Source organism: Leopardus geoffroyi, chromosome C1 (genome assembly GCF_018350155.1).
Source record: "Leopardus geoffroyi isolate Oge1 chromosome C1, O.geoffroyi_Oge1_pat1.0, whole genome shotgun sequence".
Lineage (NCBI taxonomy): Eukaryota > Metazoa > Chordata > Mammalia > Carnivora > Felidae > Leopardus > Leopardus geoffroyi.
This window is the reverse complement of record NC_059328.1, coordinates 84,285,829-84,310,519: the sequence shown is the minus strand read 5'-3', so window position 1 is coordinate 84,310,519 and position 24,691 is coordinate 84,285,829. Positions and strand designations below refer to the sequence as shown.

Sequence of the window (24,691 nt, the reverse complement as noted above, 5' to 3'; positions counted from 1 at the left end):
ATCACAGAGAAGGTTTTTCTTCTATTGGTTTCCAGGGCTGAGATGAGGAGGAACAACATATCTAGTTATTGGCAAAACAGCAGTCCCGTAAGAAACATTCCATTAAAGAGGTGTCCAAAGCGATTAAAATATTTATATGTAGAGATATTTAGTCAACAATTTGTATCATGGAATAAAATAATAGTAATGTCAATGACATATATATATATACATATACATATATATATATGTATATATATATACATATATATATATTTTTTTTAATTTTGCCACTGTGAAACTGTCCTTCGTCTTTTAAGGCAGCACACTCCAAGCTAGAGTGTTAACAAGGGTGGCGAGAGAGAGAAAGGTATGCATTCCTAAGTGTACTCATTTTTTTAAACAGCTTCATTGATGTAAAATTAACACACAACAAACACTGCATGTTTAACATGCATAATTTGATGAGTTTTGACATATGTACACACCCATACAAATATTAATACAATCAGGGTAATGAACATTCCATCACCCTCACAGGTTTCCTTGTACCTTTTAAAAATCCTGTCTCTGGCCTCTCCTGATTCCGCCCACACACTCTCTACCTGAATTAGTCTGTCACTACAGAATACAGATTAATCTGTCACTAGGGATTGGTTTGTATATCCTAGAATTTGACAGAAATAGAATCATATTGAGTACATACTCTATTTTTACTTGCTTCACTCATTCAGCAAAATTATTAGAAGATTAACTCATACTGTAGAATATCACTAGTTCATTCATTTTTATTGGTGAACAGTATTCCCTTATATAACTTTTGCATAGAATAATAACATTGCCTACATGTGTAAAATCTAACCGTTTGCTTATCCATTCATCTGTTTTTGGGTATTTGATTTCTTCAGAGATTTTGACAATTAACCATAAAGCTTCTCTGAACAGCCCTGGACAAGTATTTTTATGGACACGGACTTTTAGTTCTCTTGAGTAAATATCTAGTCATGGAGTGGCTAGGTCATAGGTTTATGTGCGACTTTTCAAGAAACTGCTGAACTCTTTTCCAAAGTGGCTGCATTAAATGCTTTTATATTCTTTTTTTAAAATTATCATCAGCAGTCAATGAGAGACACCTGCCACATAGGATGCTCAGTCCTTTCAATTTTAGCCATTCTCCTAGTTGTGTGGTGGTATCTCATTGCTGTTTTAATTTGCATTTCTTCAATGATAGATGGAGTGGTGTATTGTTTCATTTGCATATTAGCCACAGTAGTATATCTTTTTTTGTCTATTCAAATTTTTGCTCATTAAAAAAAAAATGAGTTGGGGCGCCTGGGTGGCTCAGTCGGTTAAGTGTCCAACTGCGGCCCAGGTGATGATCTCGCAGTCTGTGAGTTCAAGCCCCACGACGGGCTCTGTGCTGACAGCTCGGAGCCTGGAGCCTGCTTTGGATTCTGTGTCTCCCTCGCTCTCTGGCCTTTCCTCCCTTTCTCTCTCTCTCTCTCTCTCTCTCTCTCAAAAAATAAACATTAAACAATAAAAATAAAAATAAATTAAAGAATGAGTTGTGTTTATTGAGTTTTAGGAGGTTTTTGCATATTCTGGATACAAGTTTTCCTATCCATGATTTTAAGAATTTTCTCTTCATTACTAGTTCTTAACCAGTGGGTCATGATGTGACTTACAGTTGATTTCTTTATTTCTTGGGCTTGAGATTTATTGAGATTCTTGGATCTGTGGATTCATAGATGTCATCAAATTTGAAAATCTGTTAGACTTTATTTCATCAATTTTTTTTTCTGTCCTTGTCCCCTTTCTTTGGCCACTTTGACTACCAGTATATTAGCTAGCCACTTTTCAAGTCTCAGATTTTGTTGTTTCATAGCTCATGGATTTTCTGTTCATTTTTGAAAAAAAATTATCCTTCATCTGTGTGTTTCATTTTCATAGTTTCTATCCTGAAATCTTCATGCTTACTAATTTTACATCTTCAATGTTGCATTTGTCATTAATCCCAACCAGTGTATTATTCATTTTGAACATTTTAGTTTGCATTTACAGAAATGCAATTTTTGTCTGTTTTATATCTTCCATGTCTGTACTTAACATTTAAACATATAAAATAGAGCCATGATAACTATTTTAATATTTTTTTATTTGCTAATTCTAACATCTCTTTCAGCTCTGGTTCTCAATTGATTGATCTTTTTCCCTTCATCATGAGTTATATTTTTCTATTATTTTGCCTAGGTGATGATTTTTTTATTGCATACCAGGCATTATGAATTTACTTTGTTAAATGCTGACATTTTTGTATTGTCCTATATATTTTTGAGCTTTGTTCTGAGCCGCAGCTAGTTTACTTGGATACTGTTTGAACTTGCTTTTAAGATTCGTTAAGCAAGACTAGAGAAGTGTTTAAAACTAATTATTTCCTATTCTTGATAAAGACACTTCAGTGAGCTCCACCTGATGCCCTGTGAATCATGGGGAAAGGGGCTATTTTCAGCTCTGTGTCACTGGCAAGCACTGTCACCTTTACTCCATTCAGGTGGTTCTTTCCCTGGCCTTGGAGTTTCCTCACACCACACACTCATCTGCAAGATGCTAAAGACATGAAGAGTCCTGCTCAGATCTCTGGAGTTCCCGTTCTGTGCAGCTCTCTCTTCTCCAGTACCTTGCAGAGGCAAATCCTAGAGTCTTTTTGTCCTCAAACTCTCAGCTCTGTCTCTTCAACTCAGGGAGTTGGTCAGACTCTGACTGGGTTCTGCCTCCATATCTTATGACATGAAAACTCTCTCACTCAAGACAGTAAGCTAGGGAAGTCATACGGTGCACATTATTTCCCCCCACCTTTCAGGAATCACTGTCTTATGTCACCTGAGGCTAGTGTCTTGATAACTCTTCCCTCACCTACTTTGTCCATTTGTTTATTTTTTCGGCTTCAGTGGAGAGTCTATTCTCAGTTACTCCACCACAGTTGGAGGTAAATATACCTAAGTATATTTATTCTAATCTAAACTGCAAAGCTCAGCATTCTGACTAGTGAATAAGCAACTAAAATGTCTATACAATCGTGGAAACTCAAATATTCCTCTGTGAAATAATTCATACAAAAAGAAAAAAAAGATGGCTTGATCAAAATTGTTGATGTCATTGAATAGACATTGCTTTCAGTAAATATTTTGTACTCTATCTTCTTAAAAGTTGAGTTTTAAGGGGTGCCTAGGTGGCTCAGTCAGTTGAGCTTCCGACTTCGGCTGAGGTCATGCCCATGAGTTCAAGCCCTACACCGGGCTCTGTGCTGACAGCTCAGAGACTAGAGCCTGCTTCGGATTCATTCTCTCTCTCTCTCTCTCTTTCTCTCTCTGCTCTTCCCCTGCTTGCGCTCTGTCTCTCTCACAAGTAAATAAATATTTTAAAAATATTTTTAATTGCTTTTTAAAACTAACATTATTCATATTATTCTTTAAAAAAATTTTTTTTAATGTTCATTTATTTTTGAGAGAGAGAGAGAGAGAGCGAGCACGCGAGCATGAGTAGGGGAGGGGCAGAGAGAGGGGGAGACACAGAATCTGAAGCAGGCTCCAGGCTCTGAGCTGTCAGCCTAGAGCCCAACATGGGGCTCAGACTTGTGAACCACAAGATCATGACCTGAGCCCAAGTCAGAGGCTTAACTGACTGAGCCATCCAGGGGCCTCTCATATTATTCTTAACTAGCTACAGTTGTTAAAGTGCTGTGTGTCAATTTTATTTTTCACTGCCATCTTAAAGCTTTTCTCAGTAGATTATAGAGATAAATCTAGAAATTATTCATTTTGCAGTTCTAGAAATTCAGGATATTTCCATGTAAATTTAATTTTAGAAGAATATAATAACATAATAAAACAATAGGAATATTTTATAATAAGGAAAACATAATTTTTGTGTGGATAAAATATCCAAATATGGAACTTCGTATCAATCACTTAGACTGTACCTACATGTAGGTAAAATCACTTTAATTGCTTTGTTTGAGTTGATTGCTTGGTTGTTTCAAACTCCTTGGCAATTCAGTTAAATTGGTTGGACTGTTATATAAGATGAAACTGACAGGTTGTTTCCCTGAACTGACTCACCACATCAATCAAAAATGGTTGAACTGGTTGTATATGGAGACATAAGACAATCTGGGAATAGCAGTCTTACATTGGATGCTATGTATGGGTTCTGGATAGCACCAAGAAAACATATTTGAATTATTTCTTTTCTTGCAATATTTTTATCAAATGGCTCTGAAGTTAAAACAATATTAAAGCTCTTAGATATAAGATGTCTTTGTTGAGGAAAAAATAGTAGTGATTACGAATAGTTTATAGCATGCATTGTTTGCACCACAGAACAATGTGAGGAAATAATAAATAGAACTTAGAATAACCCCCTGTTTGTATCATAGAACACGCATATTAACTAAGTTAAATATACACTACTAAGAAACTGGCGTAATATTTACCCAATGACCCCTGGTAAAGCTGACATAGAAACCTCAAAGGCATTCAAGAAATAGATTAGTACATTTATGCTGGATTTACAGAGAATATCATGGCACTTCTTGCCATTAAATGTCAGTAAGCATTATGGGAACAATAGCCCTTGCTTAAAACTTCTTCCTAATAGTAAGGTTTTTGGGGTTTCTGCTTAGAATGTTATTTTGTGGATTAAGAATCTTCGGCAAAGATTAACATGGAAGAACAGCACAGTTTCTTTGAAATCTTGTATTTCAAAGTGGCTTTGACAGTAGCATATCCACTATTCTAGTTCCCTCCTGAGTCACTATGTTTTCATTAAGAAAGAACCAATACAGGCTGAACTGAATTTAGAGAGGAAGTAACATGGTGTAAGATGGAAATTGGAGTCAAGGTAAGGAAATCTACGATCTGAATGCAATGTCTCATAGACCCTCATCATTTTAGAGGTAGAAGATACTTTTAGTCAGCTAATACATTCCTTCATTTTGCAGACAGTCTAGGAAATGAAGCGACTTCACATAGAGACAGGATAAAGGCCCATCCAAGCAGGTCTAGTTTTGGTTAGTTCTCAACATCTTACCTGGTAAATCACCACAATTGTTGACAGGGGTATTTCCTCCTCTCTGCCACTCAGCAGAGTTTCTAAAGGTGAGAGACACTTGCTGTGGCCACAGTCGTGGCTCTTCCTCCCTCTATGTGGTGGGGTTGATACCCTCTCACTTTTCCAAGGGACTTTGCTGGGAGAACTCCACTGTTCCCAGCACCACAGAACTAATGCTTCAGGGAAATGTAAAGTGGTTTCTGCTTATTAAAAATAAGCAAAAGCCTGGAGTTCTTAAATAGGGAAGACAGTTTAGGGTAGTGGTTAAGAGCACAGACCTTTGATGTGAATCACACTGATGGTCACGTGAGATCATATAAGCTGTTTGATTTCTCCAGGCCTCGGTTTCTTATCTGAAAAAAAAAAAACGTAATAATTGTTTTGGTCTCATAATATCAAGTAAAGACTAATCACATGTAAAGTGTTTGACGTAGTATCTATCAAAAAATATTCATTGTTACTATATAATCAAACAGGATTGTCCATCCCTATGTTTCTTTTCCTGGAAAAGCACTGTGATCTCAATATTCATAACGGGGAAAAATGATACTTTTATAGCTTACACCTTTATTGAGGCAACGCATGCTTTCATGTATCATATATGAAGTACTATAAACACCTCATCTCAGAATCAATACCAAACTGTTACCCAAGTTCTCCTTCAGATTCATCTGGGGCCACAGGTGTCTCAAAGGACCACGGTCTTGGAAATAAAGCAACAACGGAGCTTCAAAGCCAGTGTGCTGGGGAGGGCACTCACTCAAAAGTATTTGGATTGGTGAGATAGCTTTTTCCACCTCTTCAACCCCCCACCCCCACCCCTTACACTCTTTTATTCCTTTCAGGCAAGCTGAATTCAAAGGACTGGGATCCGTGTGTCCAGCTGATAACAGCTCCTGAAAGCTCAATGTAACTGTTACATCAGGGGGAATGAAGTAGTGAAGAGGAAAGTTTGAGAATCTCTGAATCAATTCAATGTCGAGTCTCTCTTTGCTCCTTGTACTAGAACCAGAGAAATGTATGTTGAAATAGTATATAAATAAATCATTTCCCTCTTATTTGTTTTAAAAGATCTTTTGATGAATGAATTATCAAGCTAATGAATGAAGGTAAGGAAAGGGGAACAAATCTATTCTTCTCTGTAAGTTTTGTTTGGACATGCTGCAAAGTGAATGGCTCTCAGCCTTCAGAGAGAGTGTTCTTCCCACACAGTGTGCCTCTCTTTTACTGCTGTGCCACATGTGACACAAGACACAATGAGCCTTTCAGTTGGGCTTTGCATTTTTCTGATCTTCTAACAACTGGGTGTCAGATATCTCAATGCATAACCACCCACTCACAACAAGATTATACATTAGATTCTTCGTTATCTAATTTTATGAAAGATTTCTGAAAGCTAAAAGTAGAATAAATTAACTTTGCCAAATCTGTGATAAAGTTTCTTTCTCTTACTGTTAATAGTATTTCCATGACTGTATAGTTAATCCCCATCCAGGGTAAGACACTTACATAATCCTAAAAGGAGGACACTGAAAGTTACATGCCATACATTTTATTTGGGGAGCTATGTAGCCATATTTGTTATAGACTAAATATTTTAATAGTATCTAACAGCAAACTGTTAAATAGCTATTAGAGTAAATCTTTCCTAATGTCATGTAAACATAAATCAAGAATGCAAAATCAAATATAACACTGTTATTTACATCTGTCATATTTAATGATCTTTTACCTAAATTTTCCTCCACGTGGTAGTTTAGTGTTAACATTCCTGTGTTCATACATTGTAGAGATGTGTAGTCTGGTGACTGCTTGTGAGCAGAGATGATGTTTCTCTTTTTTCCCATTAACATCACAAATAGATATTCAAAAGACACTTGTTTATTTCTAAATGAAACAGTACATAAATCAGAAACTGTGGAACATAGATATTAATGTATATTTTAAATAAAATAGTAGCTACAATGTTTGGAGTCATCTTGATGTTCCAGGCTGCTTTATGTACTTTTTATCTTTGCAAAGTCATAAACACATGACATGTGCTTTCATGATGATTGTGAGGGTAAGAATCTTGATTTCAGGCTTCTCACTTCCAGAATTGTGAGAAAATAAAATTCTATTGTTTTTTTTTTAAATTTTTTAATCTTTAGTTATTTTTGAGAGAGAGAGAGAGACAGCGTGTGAGCAGGGGAGGAGCAGAGAGAGAGGGAGACACAGAATCTGAAGCAGGCTCCAGGCTCTGAGCTGTCCTCACAGAGCCCGATGCAGGGCTCGAACACACAAACTGTGAGATCATGCCCTGAGCCAAAGTTGGACACTCAACTGACTGAGCCACCCAGGCGCCCCAAATTCTATTGTTTAGTACACTACCCAGTCTTTGGTATTTTGTTATTGTAGCCCTACCAAACGAATACACTATTCTTACAGAAAAAAACAAACACAAAACGCTGACACTCAGAAAAGTTAATAGATATGTCTAAATCAATTAATAAATGATTGATTCAAATCCATGTCTTAACCTCAGAGTCCTCACTCTTAACCATTAATTAACAGAGCATTTGGTTCTCTTATCTGCATAACTAGATGGTAAGGACTCCTGAGGCTTTGATTGTATTCAGCCCACTAGGTGATCAATACTTAATAATTGGTGATAAATTTGTTGATCAATCTCTTTAGGATTATCAAGGAAATTAATATCTAGTTGTACCAGGCTGTAGAGGGAAAATATTGCTGTAAGTTCAAAGAGGAAAAAAAAAGAGTATGGGCATTTATTTCTTAAGTGATGTTAGTATGGAGAACATTCTTGAGAATTTTTTTTTAATAAGGAAAGTTTTGAAAATTTCCTGTGACTTAGTAGCCCAAGCTGCCCATGTGCTGAGACTAAGTTTCCCTGACAGACAACAATGTAAAAAATGAGGATAGATAGATATATAGATAGATAGATGATTCCAACCTTACAAAGGAAGGAAATCCTGCCATTTATGACAATATGAATGAACTTGGCATAGAAAGACAAATACTGCATGGTATCACTTATATGTGGAATCTAAAAAAAAAAAAGCAAAACTTACAGAAATAGGAGAAAAGTGGTTGCCAGGGGACATTGGGGACATAGGGAGCGGTTGGTAAAAGAGTACAAACCTTCAGTTCTAAGATGGATAAGTTCTGAGAATATAACGTATAAGAGGTAGCTAGTTGATAACATTGTATTGTGTACTTGAAATTTGCTAAGAGAGAACTTACACTTTCTCACCAAAAGAAATAGGAGTAACTATGTGAGGTGATGGATGTGTTAGTTAGCTCAAAGAAGGAACTTCCACAATGTATACATACATCAAGCCATCATGCTGTGCACTTCAAATATCTTACAATTTTGTCAACCATACCTCAATGAATATTTTTAAATTAAACCTAGCTATAAACTGCCATGGAGGATGGAAAGAAGAATGACTCAGAGATAATACATTAATCAAAGATTGGGTAATATTAAGGTCAGTCTCTGTCAGCACAGAGCCTATTGTGGGGCTCAATCTCACCATGAGATCATGACATGAACTGAAATCAAGAGTTGGGCGCTCAACTGACTGAGCCACCCAGGCACCCTGACAAAAAATGTATTTAAAATATCTAGGATTAAGCACTTTATCAAAACCATTTTAATGGTAAAGGTTAACTAAAATTAGCAATATTAAAAATTTCCCAAACCCTTCTGTAGAACAAGGTGCCTCTACGTGAAAGAGTAAAAGTAGTAACTGTCACTGAGTAAGTTTAGGTAAAATCTGTCTACACTTCCCAGAAGCCAAAAAGCGAAGAAAGACTGTATGAAAACAACATAGACAGTGGCTAAGTATGTCACCTAGAAGAGAAAACCTTCTGTGATAAGCATAGTCAGCAGGCAGCCTCCAGATGCCATGTAATGGGAGCCACTGTGATGCCCACAAGGACATCATGCTTTCCCCAGGCTGCTCACAGCCAATGGCTGAGCCTGGCAGAGGGAATAGAGCCAGGCCATTTCTGCTAACGCAAGACTCTTAATAGTCATCTTTTCTCTGGGGCTCGCTCCTGGCCTGGGACTTTCTCATGGCCATGCTACATCCCGAGGCCCTTCCAACCTAGACCAGTTTCCTTTCCTTTCCTTTCACCTCTCCTTTCTCAGGTTCAGATCCACATTGCAGGCTGAAGTCCTTCCTTTCTCTGCTCCTCTCCCCTCTCTTATAGGTACATCCCACCTGAATCTTAGATGTTTCTAATTTTGTCTTGGAGTGTGCCTTCTTATCTGATACTAATATTAGGGTATGAAATCCTATCTGGTTTTTTGCTTTTGAAAAATTGAGAAGGATCTAATCAAATGGTCCAGAAACTCAGGCAAATTGTTGTATAACAAAATTCTCACAGGGATTGGTTCCAGGTGCCCATACATTCCAATTTGGAGAAATGAGACACAAGGAAGTTTACTGGTTATTCTGGAAAAAGACTTTTCCTATTCTTAAAAACAGGTAACCATGGGAAGACAGTTTCTAGTTTCCTCTGGATATTGTGTATGTGAATATGAACCAAAGTCATCATTTTCATTCAGTGAGATAAGCAGGCAGAGGACGGGCCAACAAGCCAAGTGCTCAGGAGCGAGGGTCTGCAGAGAGGCAAAGGTGGGGAGACCTGATTAAGCCGGTCCTAAAGCACCCTCTCCTTCTGGACTTCCTAGTTAAGTGAGGATACATCTCCTCCTCATTTACACCCAGTAGAGTCGGTTTCCTACTTATTACAGCCAAATGGATCTTATGTCTTTGTCCATGTTAGCTTTCCATTCCTCTCTGTGTGTCAGAACCTGTCCTGCATCCAACTTGGGCCAGTTCTCTCCTGCATGGAGTGCATCCACTCCTTCACACCTTGGCAGCTCTCCTGGAATTGGCATGCAGTTTTTCCTCTGCAGGAAGCCTCCAGCTTCTCATACTTCCTCTGTCGAATGGGACTAATTGTGATGTGGGTATCAGCCTGAATCAAGATCAACATGGTCATTGCTGGATTTTCTGCTACAGAGTTCACCTCCCCAGCTACACCTCTGTCTCCAGCCTCTATAATCCCCATCCGCCAATGCTGACACTGATGTACACATTATTTGAGATTTACTCATTACTTATATATGGCACCTGTCTCCTCGTTAGACTTTTACCTCACTGAGGGCAGGTTATGTTTATTTTATTGACCGTTATTGCTTACAACAGCACAGATGAGGGTGTCTGGCACCTATTAGTGGTGGAATATTTATGGAATTAGTGAATTACTGAATAAATGGATGCATAGATGAGGATATCTGAGTGCAAAGTGTTTCAAAAGATTTTAGAACCTCAGATTGTTCAAATAAACCACTTAAAGCAATAATAATTTAATTTTAACATCAGTAATCATAATACTTCAAGTAGGAAGAGAAAATCTTTTATGCATGATTATCAAATGCCTCATTTAACCAGCTCTGATCAGCTATTTAAATTGCATGTTCTGGGGTGATTTCTCTTAAAATGAGAAAGCATTGTTCTTCTAATATTACCAAAAGATTACCTTAACTGTCATGTTTTAGAAAGAAATACAAACAATCTCTTCAATCTTCACGACTTACATTAAGAGAAATATAAATAGGAACTGTGGAAGTTCCATTTTTTTCCTCTTGAACATATGCAGTTACAGCCTTAAAGAACTGCACATGCTGGGGTGCTTGGGTAGCTCAGTCATTTGAGCAGTGGACTTCAACTCAGGTCATGGTCTCATGGTTTGTGAGTTCAAGCCCCGAATCCAGCTCACTGCTGTCAGCCCAGAGCCTGCTTTGGATCCTCTGTCCCCCTCTCTCTCTGCTCCTCCCAGCTCAAAAATAAATAAAACATCAAAAAAAAAAAAAGTAGAAAGAAAAAAGAAAAAATTACGCATGCTAAAGTGGTGGCAAGACCCACAAATAGCTGTCCCATTTTAAAGGATCTCATTGCTCAATAACCTTATGAACATAAACATATTTTCAAATCTGGGAGAATTGTAATACATGAAAAAAGGGAGGAAGATAAGCAATAACACGCATGCAGTTGGCTTCCTGCTCCAATGATTTTAAATTCATATGTATTTCCACTAATTTACTATACATGTTCTCACACCACATGAGCATACACACACACACACACACACGTACATTAATATGAACTTAAATATGTATCTATATCTATTTATATTCATACATATGCATCATGTTCTGAATCTTTCCTACTGTAATATACCTTAGTCACTAAGGCATTAGTTTGCCTTATCTCAGGATATCCCAAATTCATGGATGGGCTGTAAGTTTCAGGTATTTGGGGGTAACAAGAGGAAGCTGATGTAAAATTTAATACTTTTTTTTTTAAAGAAAGTAGTCAAAGTCAGCTGTGTATAATTTATTCTTGTACTTCCCAGCAATGTAGATCTTGGCAGATTAATTTCCCCTTTCCACAGATGGGAAATTGGGGCCTAGAATACTTAACTAACAAGCTCAGAATTTTAAATGCTAAAATGCCTTTTTTTTCTTTTTTACAGTATGCTCAGAATTTAATTCTACCTCTAACAATCTGAGAGTTTATCTAAAGCCATTATTAAACACAGAAGAACATTATTTCTACATTTGTAAGCTAGATGTCAGAATTGGGTTGCCAGAAAGAATGTGTTTCCAGGTAACTTTTATTTCTCTCTGAATTTAGGTTGCTCATGGATCACGTTGCTATAACCCTACATATGTCTGGTTAAAAAACAAAAAGCTAGAAATTAGGAACGTTTTCTTGATTAGTATAATACTTGTGGGTTTGTCAGTGCCTAATAGTTGCATGTTTCTATTTTAGATTATGTAGCAGTCAAATTGATTTTCCTATTTAGGAAGAAGCCTGTGCTGTAAGATCGATCCTAAGATCCTTTTATTTTTTTTATGCTTAACCTGCGGCCTGAATATATACAGACCTTTCTTTGCATACAAAATTTTATGCAGCATCATATTAATTAGGCATTATTATTATTAGTCTTTCTATAGAACAGGTAAAGGAAATTAAGTAATTTTCCTAAGGTCACACAACTACAAGTGATAGAGCCAGACCAAAGAGTGACTATAAGGTTCAAGTAAACAGAGGATTTTATATACATCACGTAAGATATTCTCACAGTGTGCACCTTCCCAATAATGATATAACCTTGAGAATTCACAATGCAGTCTTTGGACTGGAAGCATTAACATCCCCTGGGAGCTTATTAGAAATGCAGAACCCCAGACCCCATTCAGACCCACTGAATCAGAATCTGCGTGTTAACAAGATCCCCAGGTGATTCTAATACACATTACAGTTTGAGAAGCAGTGGTATAGGACACAAGGACATTGAGAGGAGACCTGGGTTATCCTTGCTTCATTATTTCCCAACTTGGTCGTAATGGATAAATTAATTTTTCTAAGATCCAGTCTGCTCTTAAACAATGGAGATCATAGTACTTCTGAATTTAAAATGGTAAAAAGTTTAAATGAGAAAATGAAAGAAATGATAACCAAGCTTGGCTGACACATATAAGGGACTTAATAACTGATATATATTATTAACTATCTCTTAAAAGTGCACTTAATTTATGCTTCTGATAGGCTTAGAATACCTGAAAAGATTACATCTCTTCTTTTAAAATAATTAATCATATAGTGGGGCAGTATATTGGAATACCTATTAAAATATCTCCTTCCATCTTACAGTATTTAGCCTTTTCTCAGCACCATTTAGACTTAGGCACCAATAGCCACAAGAATGAGATCATATGGTTGGTCAGCAGAGAAAACTGAGCACACAAGTTTAGGGCCTGATGGGCTTAAGGCAGAAACAACAGACTTACAGGAATAGAATCAGATTGATCAGGCAGGGTGGACTAGAGCAAAATTCTAGGCTTTTGGATTTCCCCAACTAGTGCAATTTTTTACAAAATAAGTGAAGAAAAAATAATGGTGTTCTCCAGAGAAACAGAACCAATATGGTGTGTGTGTGTGTGTGTGTGTGTGTGTGTGTGTGTGTATTGAGAGAGAAAAGAGAGAGAGTTATTATAAGGAACTGGCTCATACATTATGGAAGCTGACAAGTCCCAAGATCTGCAGTTGGCAAGCTGGAGACCCAGGAAGACCCAATGTTTCAGTTTAGTAGAAAGGCATGAGAAAAAGCCAATATCCCAGTCTGAAGGCAGTCAGGCAGCGGGAGTTCTTCTCTTAGATTTGTTGTTCCATCTAGGCCGTCAACTGATTGGATGAGGCCCAACTTACTTTAAGGAGGGCCATCTGCTTAACTCAGCCCATGGATTTACATGTTAATCTCATCAAAAACACTTTCATGGAAGCACCTAAAATAATGTTTGACCAACTACCTGGACACCCTATGGTCAGTCCAGTTGACAAATAAATAAATGATTACAGAGAATTAAATTTTTATTTTATAAAATGAAGGACATTAAAATTATCAATACCTCATAAAAGAAGAGGCAAATTTATGACTTTAACAAAGACCCAATTTCTAAACAACTCATAAATTGAATTAAGTTTGGCTATGTGAAAACTATAGTACATTGTTCTTAATTTTCTGATTTTAATATGAACCAAAGAAAACGCTGCCAGAATGAAATGAGTCAGAAAATTGTGGCCTGGAGACTTCTGAGAGAGAACCTGCAAGGGAGTAAAAGGGGAATCTTCCAGGCATGATGTGACAAAGATCTGATTTTCTGTTAGTGAGAGTATGGAAGGAGTGGTGAAATTGTTACCCTAAAAATAAAAATGCCAGTATTTTACCAGCAAAAAAAAAGACAAACAAAAAAGGATTTATTCAGGAATAGCAGAGAATTACAATCTAGGACAAGCAAGCTATAGCAAAACCATAGGAAAGTCTGGAGAATAAAGGAGAGGAATACTATTTTATAGAGGAAAAGGGAGAAGTTGGAAAGGCTGTTATAAAAAAAAAAGGGCACTGAAGTAAACTGGGAATTGAAAGGATAGTGGCTTTTCATTGGCTGAGTTGTAACAATCTTTCATTGGCAGGGCTGTTGCCAGGTGGAGAAGAAAAACCTCTCTTCCTCTGGCTGGAACAGTACAGTAGTAGCTAAAGCACAATGTATTTGCAAGGTAAGTCACTTCTTGTTGGGTCTGCAATTGATGACAGGTTGTAGGACATGAAAGCTACCCCTTCTGGCCTCCAGATTTCATCTTAAATGAGGTTTCCTTTTGTTAATTTTTATAAAATTCAGAGGACAACCAACTGAGAGTCCCTATGCTCCTCTGAACTTTGCTTTTCTCATATGAGAAAGGTTGACTGAGATATTATTAAGATCTCATCAAATGTCATGATTCTAGATGAAGAAACTAAGTACATCTGTGAGATGACAAAAATGAAACAACTTGTCAAAAACTTATGCTTAGGGACCTAATGAATGATGGTGCTATGGACAAGAAATTTTGAAGTCATACTATACCTACCAGGTGGCTCTAGTCATTATGCAGTAGTAAGAAATCCATAATTTGTTCCTTTTATTTTCAGAAAAGAAAGAAAATAGGGCTTAATCTTATTTTTAAAAAGCAAAACAAAATAGGGGTGCCTGGGTGGCTCAGTTGGTTAAGCATCTGACTTCAGCTCAGGTCATGATCTTGTGGTTTGTGATTTCAAGCCCTGAGGCGGGATCTGTGCTGACAGCTTGGAGCCCGGAGCCTGCTTCAGATTCTGTGTCTCCTTCTCTCTCTGTCCCTCCACCACTCATGCCTTGTCTCCCTCTCTCTCAAAAATAAATGAAAAAAATTTTTTTAAATGTTAAAAAAAGCAAAATAAAATAAAACAGCAAATTATGTCCTTTGCAAAGTATCTGTAGAGAATGAAATATATGGGCATGATACTACTGCTTTAGCTGTGAAAGTGCTTTTTAGGTCTTGTATGTTTGTGCAAGTTTCATTTGAGATATAATGAAAACATCAGTTGCTTTTCAAATGGACAATCATCCATTATCTGTCACAGGTTGCCAGAATAAAGTGGTAAACTGCTAAAGGGGGGGGGGGGGAAGGGGAATATAACATGGTAGAGGAGTCCACGAACAGATTGATTCATTACAAGATCAATTATAAATGTAGTCACTTACATTTAAATTAAAGGTGCTTAACTGCCATTTTTTTTTAGGTGCTAACCTGGTTTAAAAGATCTGGTTATCTCCATACAACAGATTCATTTCGTTATTCTTAAATTTCAAATCTATATGAAACAGTAAGAATACTGAATTGATCTTTAGTAACAGTCCCTCCATACTCCATTCATGTAAGATGATCGTGTATTTGAACATATTTGTAAAAGAAAGCCTCATAGCTTTGTTACTCAACATATTCTTCACATCAGTGTACTTTGATGGAGTCTCAATGCTTTATTTCAACATATGAATATACTTTATACACTGGGCTCAATCAAACCTAATCTAAAGGTTGTAATTTCAATACAGATGAGTGCACTAATGACTCAATTTCACAATCTTGTGCTATTTCTTAGCCAATAAAATTATGATTAACCTCCTATGTAATTATATGTCCTGGACTAATGGTTTATTTACACTTGTAATCTCTAATTCATGTTCTTTGAAGAGCTATTTTTACTTCAGTCCTTTCTCGTTGAAAAATTTTAGGCATAAGAACAGAATATTGTTAATTATATAAATGTATAGAACTTGAACAATTTCAAGTGAATAAAATTGTATCTCCATTTTAAAATGAGAGTGTGGACAAAATGTTTTATCTTCCCCATATTCTTCTTTCTTCTGCATAAAGTAGCCCTCTTCTTTTGGCATGTGAACATCTAACATGTGGTCTGAGTGAAAGTTGCCATCTTCCTTTGGTCTTAACCCCCGCCTGCTGTGATTTGTCTAACAGTGAGAACCTGACCGAGGCTGTGTTGGTAATAGTATTTCGGCTCCTAACCACAGACTGGCCTGGGGCAGGGCTGAGGTGGGATAGGGAGGCATTGGCTGTAACCCAAACCAAGCCTTCCCTAGGGACTTTCACCTAAATTAAAACTGGAAGGGAAGAGCTCTTTCTTTCCTAGTACATAGTTGGGAACTTGTGATCTAGGAGCTACTAGTAGACATTAATCCAACCCAGGATTTCTCCTCAGCAGTCTTGACATTGGGGGTCAGATAACTTCTTGTTGTAGAGGCTGTCCTAGGATGTTTGGCAGGATCCCTGACTTTTACCAACTAGATGCCAGTAGGACCCTCCTCCCATAGCGTGGTATGAAAAAATACCTTCAGATATTATATTATTTATTATATATTATATTATATTATATTATATTATATTATATTATATTATATTATATTATATTATATTATATTATACCATACTGTGTTATTAGACTCTGCTAAATATCTCCCAGTTGAGAACCAGAGAATGAACCTCCTATAAAGTAGCAACAGGAGAAAAAAGAGGTCAACACTTTCAAGAGAAATAGGAAATACAGACAGAAAGAGAAATACACCTGTTCAGAACCAATTATACCCAAATATACGCTTTTCCTTTTTGGTTATATTAGTGCATCAATTCCTTGTGATCTAAAGTAGTTTGATTTCTCAACTGAGATGATAAAAATCCTGAAACAGTAACAGGAAAAGACAAGTGGAGGAACAGAGCTAAAGCACAATAAAAAAATCAATCCATAATAGGGCTTAATCAAGGCATAGATTCAACTGTTGAGTTTTGAAAAAAGTACAAAAACTTACAAACCTATTTAAAGCAAAGACAAGATAAAGAAATTGATTATGAAATAGATGGTCAACAACAGCATACATGGACTTATCTTTGTTTAAGAGCCTCTTCAAGGCAGTCTTCAAAAAAAAAAAAAAAAAAAGAAAAAGAAAAAGAAAACAAGCTCAGACTTGTATTTGTATCTTCTAGGGACTATAAACATGTCCAGTGATGATTTCCAATTTAAAGTGTGTCCGTTTGTGTGTTTGTAGTTCTCTAAAAATGGAGCATATATGTTTCCTAGTCAATCAACTGCTAGTAATACAACAACAAAAGCACACACTGGACCACACAAGTAATATCCCCAAATCGGATCTTATACCTGTGCCCACTGACTCCAAAGCTCACATGAGTCATCCTCCATGATGATGAATTTCATCCAAGTACAGCCTCATTTCTCATGAACACAGGAAATAAGTTTCTTTCTCCCTAGGATTTCAAGTCAAAACTACAGAGAAATTCAGCATTGATGCTTCTGCTTTGAATAGCCAGTTCAGGTAAGAAAGACTTTTAATTTCCCTCTAGGAAACTGGTATGCAAGGGGGGAGGGGTGGAATCCTCAGAATAAAAAGTAGTAATACCTGGCTACAAGCAATATTACAAGATGGACTTAAACTATTCAAAACATACTAAGTCTATTACCAGGTCTATATAACAGCTACTGGCACATCGACTTAAAATCCTTCTTTGTCTTTTTTGAAAGGCTATATGGCTCAGAGAAAATTAACTGAAAACAGGGAATCTGTTTTGGGAAGCAGTTGTTGAAAGAAGGCATGTGTTGAATGAAACATACATGTAAACTTCAGGGTAGATCTTTCTTCCAAGTAAGAATCAAATGAGTCATTTTGTTGTTGTTAAGGAGTTTTTTATGATGAGGTATGCAGGAGTCAGATTTCCATATTAATAACAACCACCACCACAGCACCCATCACAACAATCAGTTCAAAAGTTGCACCAGGAGATCCACTTCTAGGACAACAACATAAGGAGTTCCAGGGACTCATTCCCCAGTGGTGAAAATTATGATGGTCCCTTCAGCAAATAGTGTTGGACAACTGGAGAGCCTCATGTAAAAGAATGAAACTGGGTCTTTCCATCACATCATATGCAAAAATTAACTCAACATGGATCAAAGACCTAAATCTAAAAGTTAAAACTCTTAGAAGAAAACATAGGGGTGAATCAAAATAACCTCAGATTTGAGAATGGATTGCTAAAAATGACATCAAAAGCATAAGCAACAAAGGAAAAAAAAACATAAACAATGAACTTCACCAAAATTAAAAACTTCTATGCATCAAAGTGCATTATCAAGAAGTGAAAAGAAGTATTTGCAAATCATAATCTGAGAAGGAATTTTTTTAAATATGAAATTTATTGTCAAATTGGTTTCCATACAACAGCCAGTGCTCATCCCAACAGGTGCCCTCCTCAATACCCATCACCTCCCCCCTCCCCTGCCTCCCACCCCCCATCAACCCTCAGTTTGTTTTCAGTTTTTAAGAGTCTCTTATGTTTTGGATCCCTCCCTCTCTAACCTTTTTTTTTCAGAAGGAATTTTTATCTAGAATATATAAATAATTCCTACATTTCAACCATAAAAAGACAACCTCACTTTAAAAATTGGCAACAGATCTGAAAAGGCATTTGTCCAAAGAATATATACAAATGGCCAAGAAGCACATGAAAAGATGCAATAGGAAAAAAATCAAAAGTATGAGATACCACTTCACCCAGTAGGGTGGGTATAATACAACAAAAACAAACAAACAAAAACAGAAAATAACAAACATTCATGAGGATGTGCAGAAATCAGAATCCTCATACACTGCTGGTTGAAATGTAAAACAGTGTAGCCACTTTGGAAAACAATCTGGCAACTCCTGATATGGTTAAACATAGCTGTGATACGACCCAGCAATTCCACTCCTATGTATAGGCCCAAGAGAAATGAAAATATTTGTTCTCACAAAATGAATAAACCATTTTTATAGCATCACAATTCATAATAGACAAAATTGAAAATAACCTAAATGTCTTTCAACGAAAGAATAAACAAATATAATGGATAAGCAAAATGTATGGTATATCCATAAAATGGAATATTTCTTGCCACTTTTTTTTTTTCAACGTTTATTTATTTTTGGGACAGAGAGAGACAGAGCATGAACGGGGGAGGGGCAGAGAGAGAGGGAGACACAGAATCGGAAACAGGCTCCAGGCTCTGAGCCATCAGCCCAGAGCCTGACGCGGGGCTCGAACTCACGGACCGCGAGATCGTGACCTGGCTGAAGTCGGACGCTTAACCGACTGCGCCACCCAGGCGCCCCTTGCCACTTTTTAAAAAAGAATAAAGTACTGAGAAATGCTACAATACTTGTAGAACACATGTTAAATGAAAGAAGCCAGTCAAAAAAGATCACATATTATAGGATTCCATTGATTCATAATGGGAATAGGCATACTAGTGGTTCCTGAGGCCTGGGGATATGGGAGGTGGTGAAGGTTAGAAAGTGATGATAGCCAAAAGGTATGGGGTTTCTTTTTGAGGTGATGAAAAACTAGAAGCAATATAACTGTAATACAGTTTAAATAACTGTAAACAAGAAAATGTCTGCATAAATTACTACATATTCATAATATGATATGTTGTAGGGCCATTCGTGCAATGTTTTATTCTTGACTTTCAACATTTCCATAAGATACTGTAGAATGACCAAATGAGACGCAAAGTAGCATGTATAATAGGACCTCATTTTTATAAAAACAAATTTTAAAACTATGTGTGGGATGTTTGTGTGTGTAAGTCTTTACCGAATACTATGAGCATAGAAAAATGGAAGGAAGGATATATACTAGTTAACAGGACTTACCTGTGGGTATGCATGGTGTGTCTGGGGGACGGCCGTTGCGTGGATAGAAAAGAAAAGAGGGAGGAAAGACATGCAAAACTAAAGAGGAAAAAGAAAGGCACTAAAAATAAAGCATTTTTTATGTGATTCCCATTTAAATAATTAATGACCTTACTGGCTACCAATTCTCTGGCAGGTGTTCTTTCTCTCCCCAGTTTTACTGAGATACAATTAACATCTAATATTTATGAGTTTAAGGTGTATAACATAATGATTTGGTATATGTATTTACTGCAAAATGATTACCACAATAAGATTAGTTAACATCTATCACACAAACACAATTACAACTTTTTTTCCTTTGTGATGAGAACTTTCAAGATCTATTCTCTTAGTAATTTACCAAAACACAATACAATATTGTTAACATATAGTTATCATGTTGTACATTGTATCCCCAGGACTTATTTTATAACTAGAAGTTTGTACCTTTCAGCCATCTCCACCTAATTCCCCTGCCCTACTTACCTCTGGTAGGTGTTCTAAGCTTACTGTATCATTTTTTTTTTAAATTTTTTTTTCTATGTTTGTTTATTTTTGGGACAGAAAGAGACAGAGTATGAACGGGGGAGGGGCAGAGAGAGAGGGAGACACAGAATCGGAAACAGGCTCCAGGCTCTGAGCCATCAGCCCAGAGCCCGACGCGGGGCTCAAACTCACGGACCGCGAGATCGTGACCTGGATGAAGTCGGACGCCCAACCGACTGCGCCACCCAGGCGCCCCAACTTACTGTATCATTTTAACAACCTGTGAGTTAGAGATTATTATTTCCATTATCTCTAGATGGCGAAAACCCGGTTTGGAGTCGTAAAATAGCTTGCAAAACAATATGGTTGGGGCCATGCTGATAAACAGGAAGGGTTCTCACCCGAAGTCAGACCTCAAGGCTAGTAATGCCACAAACACACTAAGATGGTATGAAAAGGTTCACTACTTACAGAATGAGGCTTTCTGGGGAGAGCAGGGCAGGCCTCTCGGGCTGCTCTGAAAATGGTTTGAGACAGCTAGAGAAGGAGAATGGCTTGGGGTTCTTGGGGTAGTTGAGGGTGTGGGTTCTTGCAGGGAGGAGGTATATGGCAGTGCCAAAGCAGGGAAACACTGGTGCTTTCTTAGCAGGCTGGAAGATGTGGGAAGACAGGGAAAAGGGAAAGTTTGCTTAAAAGCTACCAGAGCTCAAACGTCAAAAAAATGGGAGCCAGATTCTTTATTACAAATGGTTTAATAATTATGCATGCCAGTATTTACAAAAAACGTTTAGCTTTATATCTGCATTTGTGTATCTCTTGTTTTGATTAAAATAATTTAAATGTCTAGGTTCTTTTTGTGACACAGATTTAAGTGCTAATATCCAAATGATACTAATTCCTCAAGGTTCGGTCTTGAAAAATATCTATTTCAAAAAATTAGCAAATATTAAGTAACATGTTCAGTTTCTAAATATATCCATATAATAAATACAAAATCACTTTGTATGGTCAATCTTACTAGATTACTAGATTGTATAGGATTACTAACTAATAACTCAAATAGTAATTTCAATCTACCTTGGTAACTTTTTTTTTTTTTTTGGAGGTGCTTGTGTTTTATTTTTATTTTTTAATTTACATCCAAGTTAGTTAGCATAACTTGGTAACTTTTTTTAATTGTGGAAAACAATTACTTTATTCTTAACCAAACCAAAATGTGAACAATTATCATTAAAGTTTTATAACACTAAATAATTTTTGTATATTTACTTCAAGTTTCTAATGTCAGAGAGAATAGGATTTTAGAGAAAATCATGATGAATGCATAGTATGCTTGGTAACACAGGCTTAATTCTTTTTTTTTTTTAATTTATTTATTTGAGAGAGAAAAAGAGTGACAGAGAGAGAGAAAACGCATGAGCAGAAGAAGGGCAGAGAGAGGGAGAGAGAGAGAGAATTCCAACAGGTTCTACACTGCCAGCACGGAGCCCAGTGTGGGGCTCAAACTCAGGAACTTTGAGTTCATGACCTGAGCAGAAAACAAGAGTCAAACACCAACTGAGCCAGCCAGGCGCCCCACATACATTGAATTCTTGTCAGAATCTGCTTCAGAGGCTTGAGCGACTAGTACAAAAAGAACACACCATAGCCAGTCATTTTATATTAAACTTTTTATTAAAACTGAGTCTTCATGATATATTTAAAAGGACATATTCCACAAACAAATATTTGGACAAAAAATTTTCTATATGTAATTATTGGCACATAAATTTAAAATAAAAACTAAGCTAAATATTTATATATATATTCATGTATATGTATTTGTGTGTGTGTGTGTGTATATATGTACATACACATATATATGTGTATATATATGCATATATATACACACACACACACACACGAGTATATCCAATTCGTGTCAATGATCTGGAATACCTGAGTTTCAAGCTGTTGGTTTTCCAGATAGTACTAAATGTTTTTCATCCACTTTATAAAGGACACAGTCCATCCAGAAAGAGTAACTTTGGTTAATAGATGCTGTCTCCCAAAGATAGCACAGAAGTCCTCAGTGGGATTCAGGTTTATCTTCAGAGGTTTCTTCCAAGTGGAGGTCAGTCTGTGATGCAAGGAAGGATTCCCATGTAGCAAGGCACTGAATAATGGAAATACACCACGAGGAAATCAGCAGTTGTTAACTTTCAGCGGTGAATGGATTAATAAATCCTTCTGTATCTGTTCCTAGAGCAATTTGCCCTGCTCCTTTCTCCCACCAGCATGCCAGAATCCTTGTCGTTTTCTACATACGTTAACTCCTAATGTGGGAAACTATTGTTAAATAAGAGGAAAACATAAAAGGTTTAAAGATGAGCATGGATTAGTTTGCTGAAATAATCCAGTATTACCCCACTGTCAGGAAAGAAAACTGCTCTAAATTATGGAGGAAAAGATGGATATTTGGATCTGAGGAGGTAGGCGTTAAGCATCTAGACAGAGCAGTGGGATGCAAACATGCCTCCATTAGATTTCAATCCCACTACAGCAAATGTGAGTTTGGGCAAGTTGATGAATCTTTACTATGGCTTCTCCAGCCATAAATTAGGTTAATAATAGTACTTACCACTAGGGCAACAGTGAAAATTAAATTTCCATAATCTGTATAAATCTCTGTACAGAATTCCCAGCCCAAAGTAAGTGCTCAAAAAAAAAAAAAAGAGCAATTATTATATTATGATGGTCTGTTGGGACTAGGTGGTAAAACTTGCTCACTAATGTGCCACAGGAAATGAAAAAGGATTAGAAGTGACGAAAGGTGGTGGGGACACACAAACAGGAATGTGGCCACCTTTGTGATGTTGTCTAGGACTGACCTGCCTACTAGCCTTGTCTCAGTTATCTGCATGATGTTTATCTACAGCATAATGTTAATAGTTTGCACATATTTAGGATTCTTCTAAAGCACACTTACTTTAACATATATTCAGCCTGAGATGAAATTAATTAGGAAAGAAATCATGTTTTTTTTCCCAAATCTATATAGGATACACTGCTATTTACAAATACATATGTATGCATTTTTGATACAATATACTCCAAAGTTGGACTGATTAACACTGATTTACTTGCCTAAACTACTTTCACATCACTTCTTTATCCTCTAATCCCTTTGCAGCTTTACTGTGTGCACTTTTGACAACAAGTACTAAATGACAGACCGGTGGTTTCCCAAACACCATACAAACTCAAAATTTTAAAGCTCCCAAACTATAAACATGCTGCATTCCAAAAAGCCTGTATGTATGGATTTATGTATGTATATACATATATGTGTGTGCATATAATATTTTTTCAAACTGAAGATTTAGAAAGTGGGAAGCATTTTGCCAAGTTAGGTTTTTATAAAGGTTATATGCAGTGATTTGATTCTGAGACAGTCTCGAGAGCCTAGGAAATGAATACTATGGCTAGAAAATTGGGTATTTGCATGAGAACAATAGGAGATACTGTTGAAGACTTAATTGTCAAATAAAAAAAAAATACTGAGTAAATTACTGGGTAATATACTCAGTATTTTGTGATATACTTATTTTGAAAGTTGGGCTTGGAATAATACAAATCTCATAAGAATAATCAAGTCCATCAGGATTTTAAGGGCCATTTTTGATTTAAAAACTTTAGAGAGCACTGGAAGCCAAGTTTCAGTATAAGCCAAGTATAAACCAAGTATAAATTTCCAAGTGTAAGCCAAGAAGCATAATTTTAATCCCTGTGATGAATCAGTTCTGGAATCTGCCTTTATTCTTCAGTAAGTTACTAACTTTTTGATTTTCTACTTCCTTAGATGTAAAATTATGATACCTGTCTCATAGGGATGAAAAATAACAGAATGAGGGATAAGGAAGGAGAAGACAGGAAAAAAACAGACCTCCAGGTTAGGACAGGGACCACCAAGAGTGGCCTCCTCTAACATGGTACAGGAAAAGAAGCCAGATGTCTTTATATCTAAATGTTTATCCTCACGAAAGGGCATTAAAGATAAATATCTCACATTTGATACATGTTTCAACTTTTAGACTTTAAGGCCTTTATAATTGGGGGACTGACATAAAATATCCATTCACTCAACAAGTATTTTTGAGTTCTTACTATGTCAGGCACTGTGAAGGTTCTGGGGCATAATCCTGGACCTCATGGAACTTATGATTTAGTAAAAAAATACAAGTCAGCAAATATAATCAACTACAGGGTCTATGAAGTTACAGCATATGATGAAAATAAATAGTAGTGGGATCTAGATCAGACTAGGATGAGTTAACTAATGTTTCCTAGTAGGAGTGAGCCTATAAATTTCTGTGCATGTCTGTGGAAGGGCAATGTGAGGAATAATGTGTAGTGGTTAATAATAAAGTGGTTAAGAACTTGGGCTCAGAACTTCTG

General features: G+C 36.7%; 1 protein-coding gene across 7 annotated transcripts in view; it reads right to left on the bottom strand.

Annotated features, from left to right (window-relative positions):
• Positions 1–24,691, bottom strand: part of SNX7 (sorting nexin 7) — a 306,074-nt gene that overhangs the window by 108,647 nt on the left and 172,736 nt on the right. For 3 of the 7 annotated variants that reach the window (XR_006712522.1, XR_006712521.1, XM_045478385.1), the window contains exon 9: positions 5,367–5,441. Coding sequence is in view for 5 of the 7 variants with exons in the window: in XM_045478385.1 (XP_045334341.1) it covers positions 5,391–5,441 (51 nt within the window). In the remaining 2 variants the exon portion in view is untranslated. Of the gene's footprint in view, positions 1–5,366; positions 5,442–21,910; positions 22,583–24,691 lie in introns of those variants that run through there. The other 4 variants (XM_045478386.1, XM_045478387.1, XM_045478383.1 and 1 more) reach the window with 3 other exon arrangements.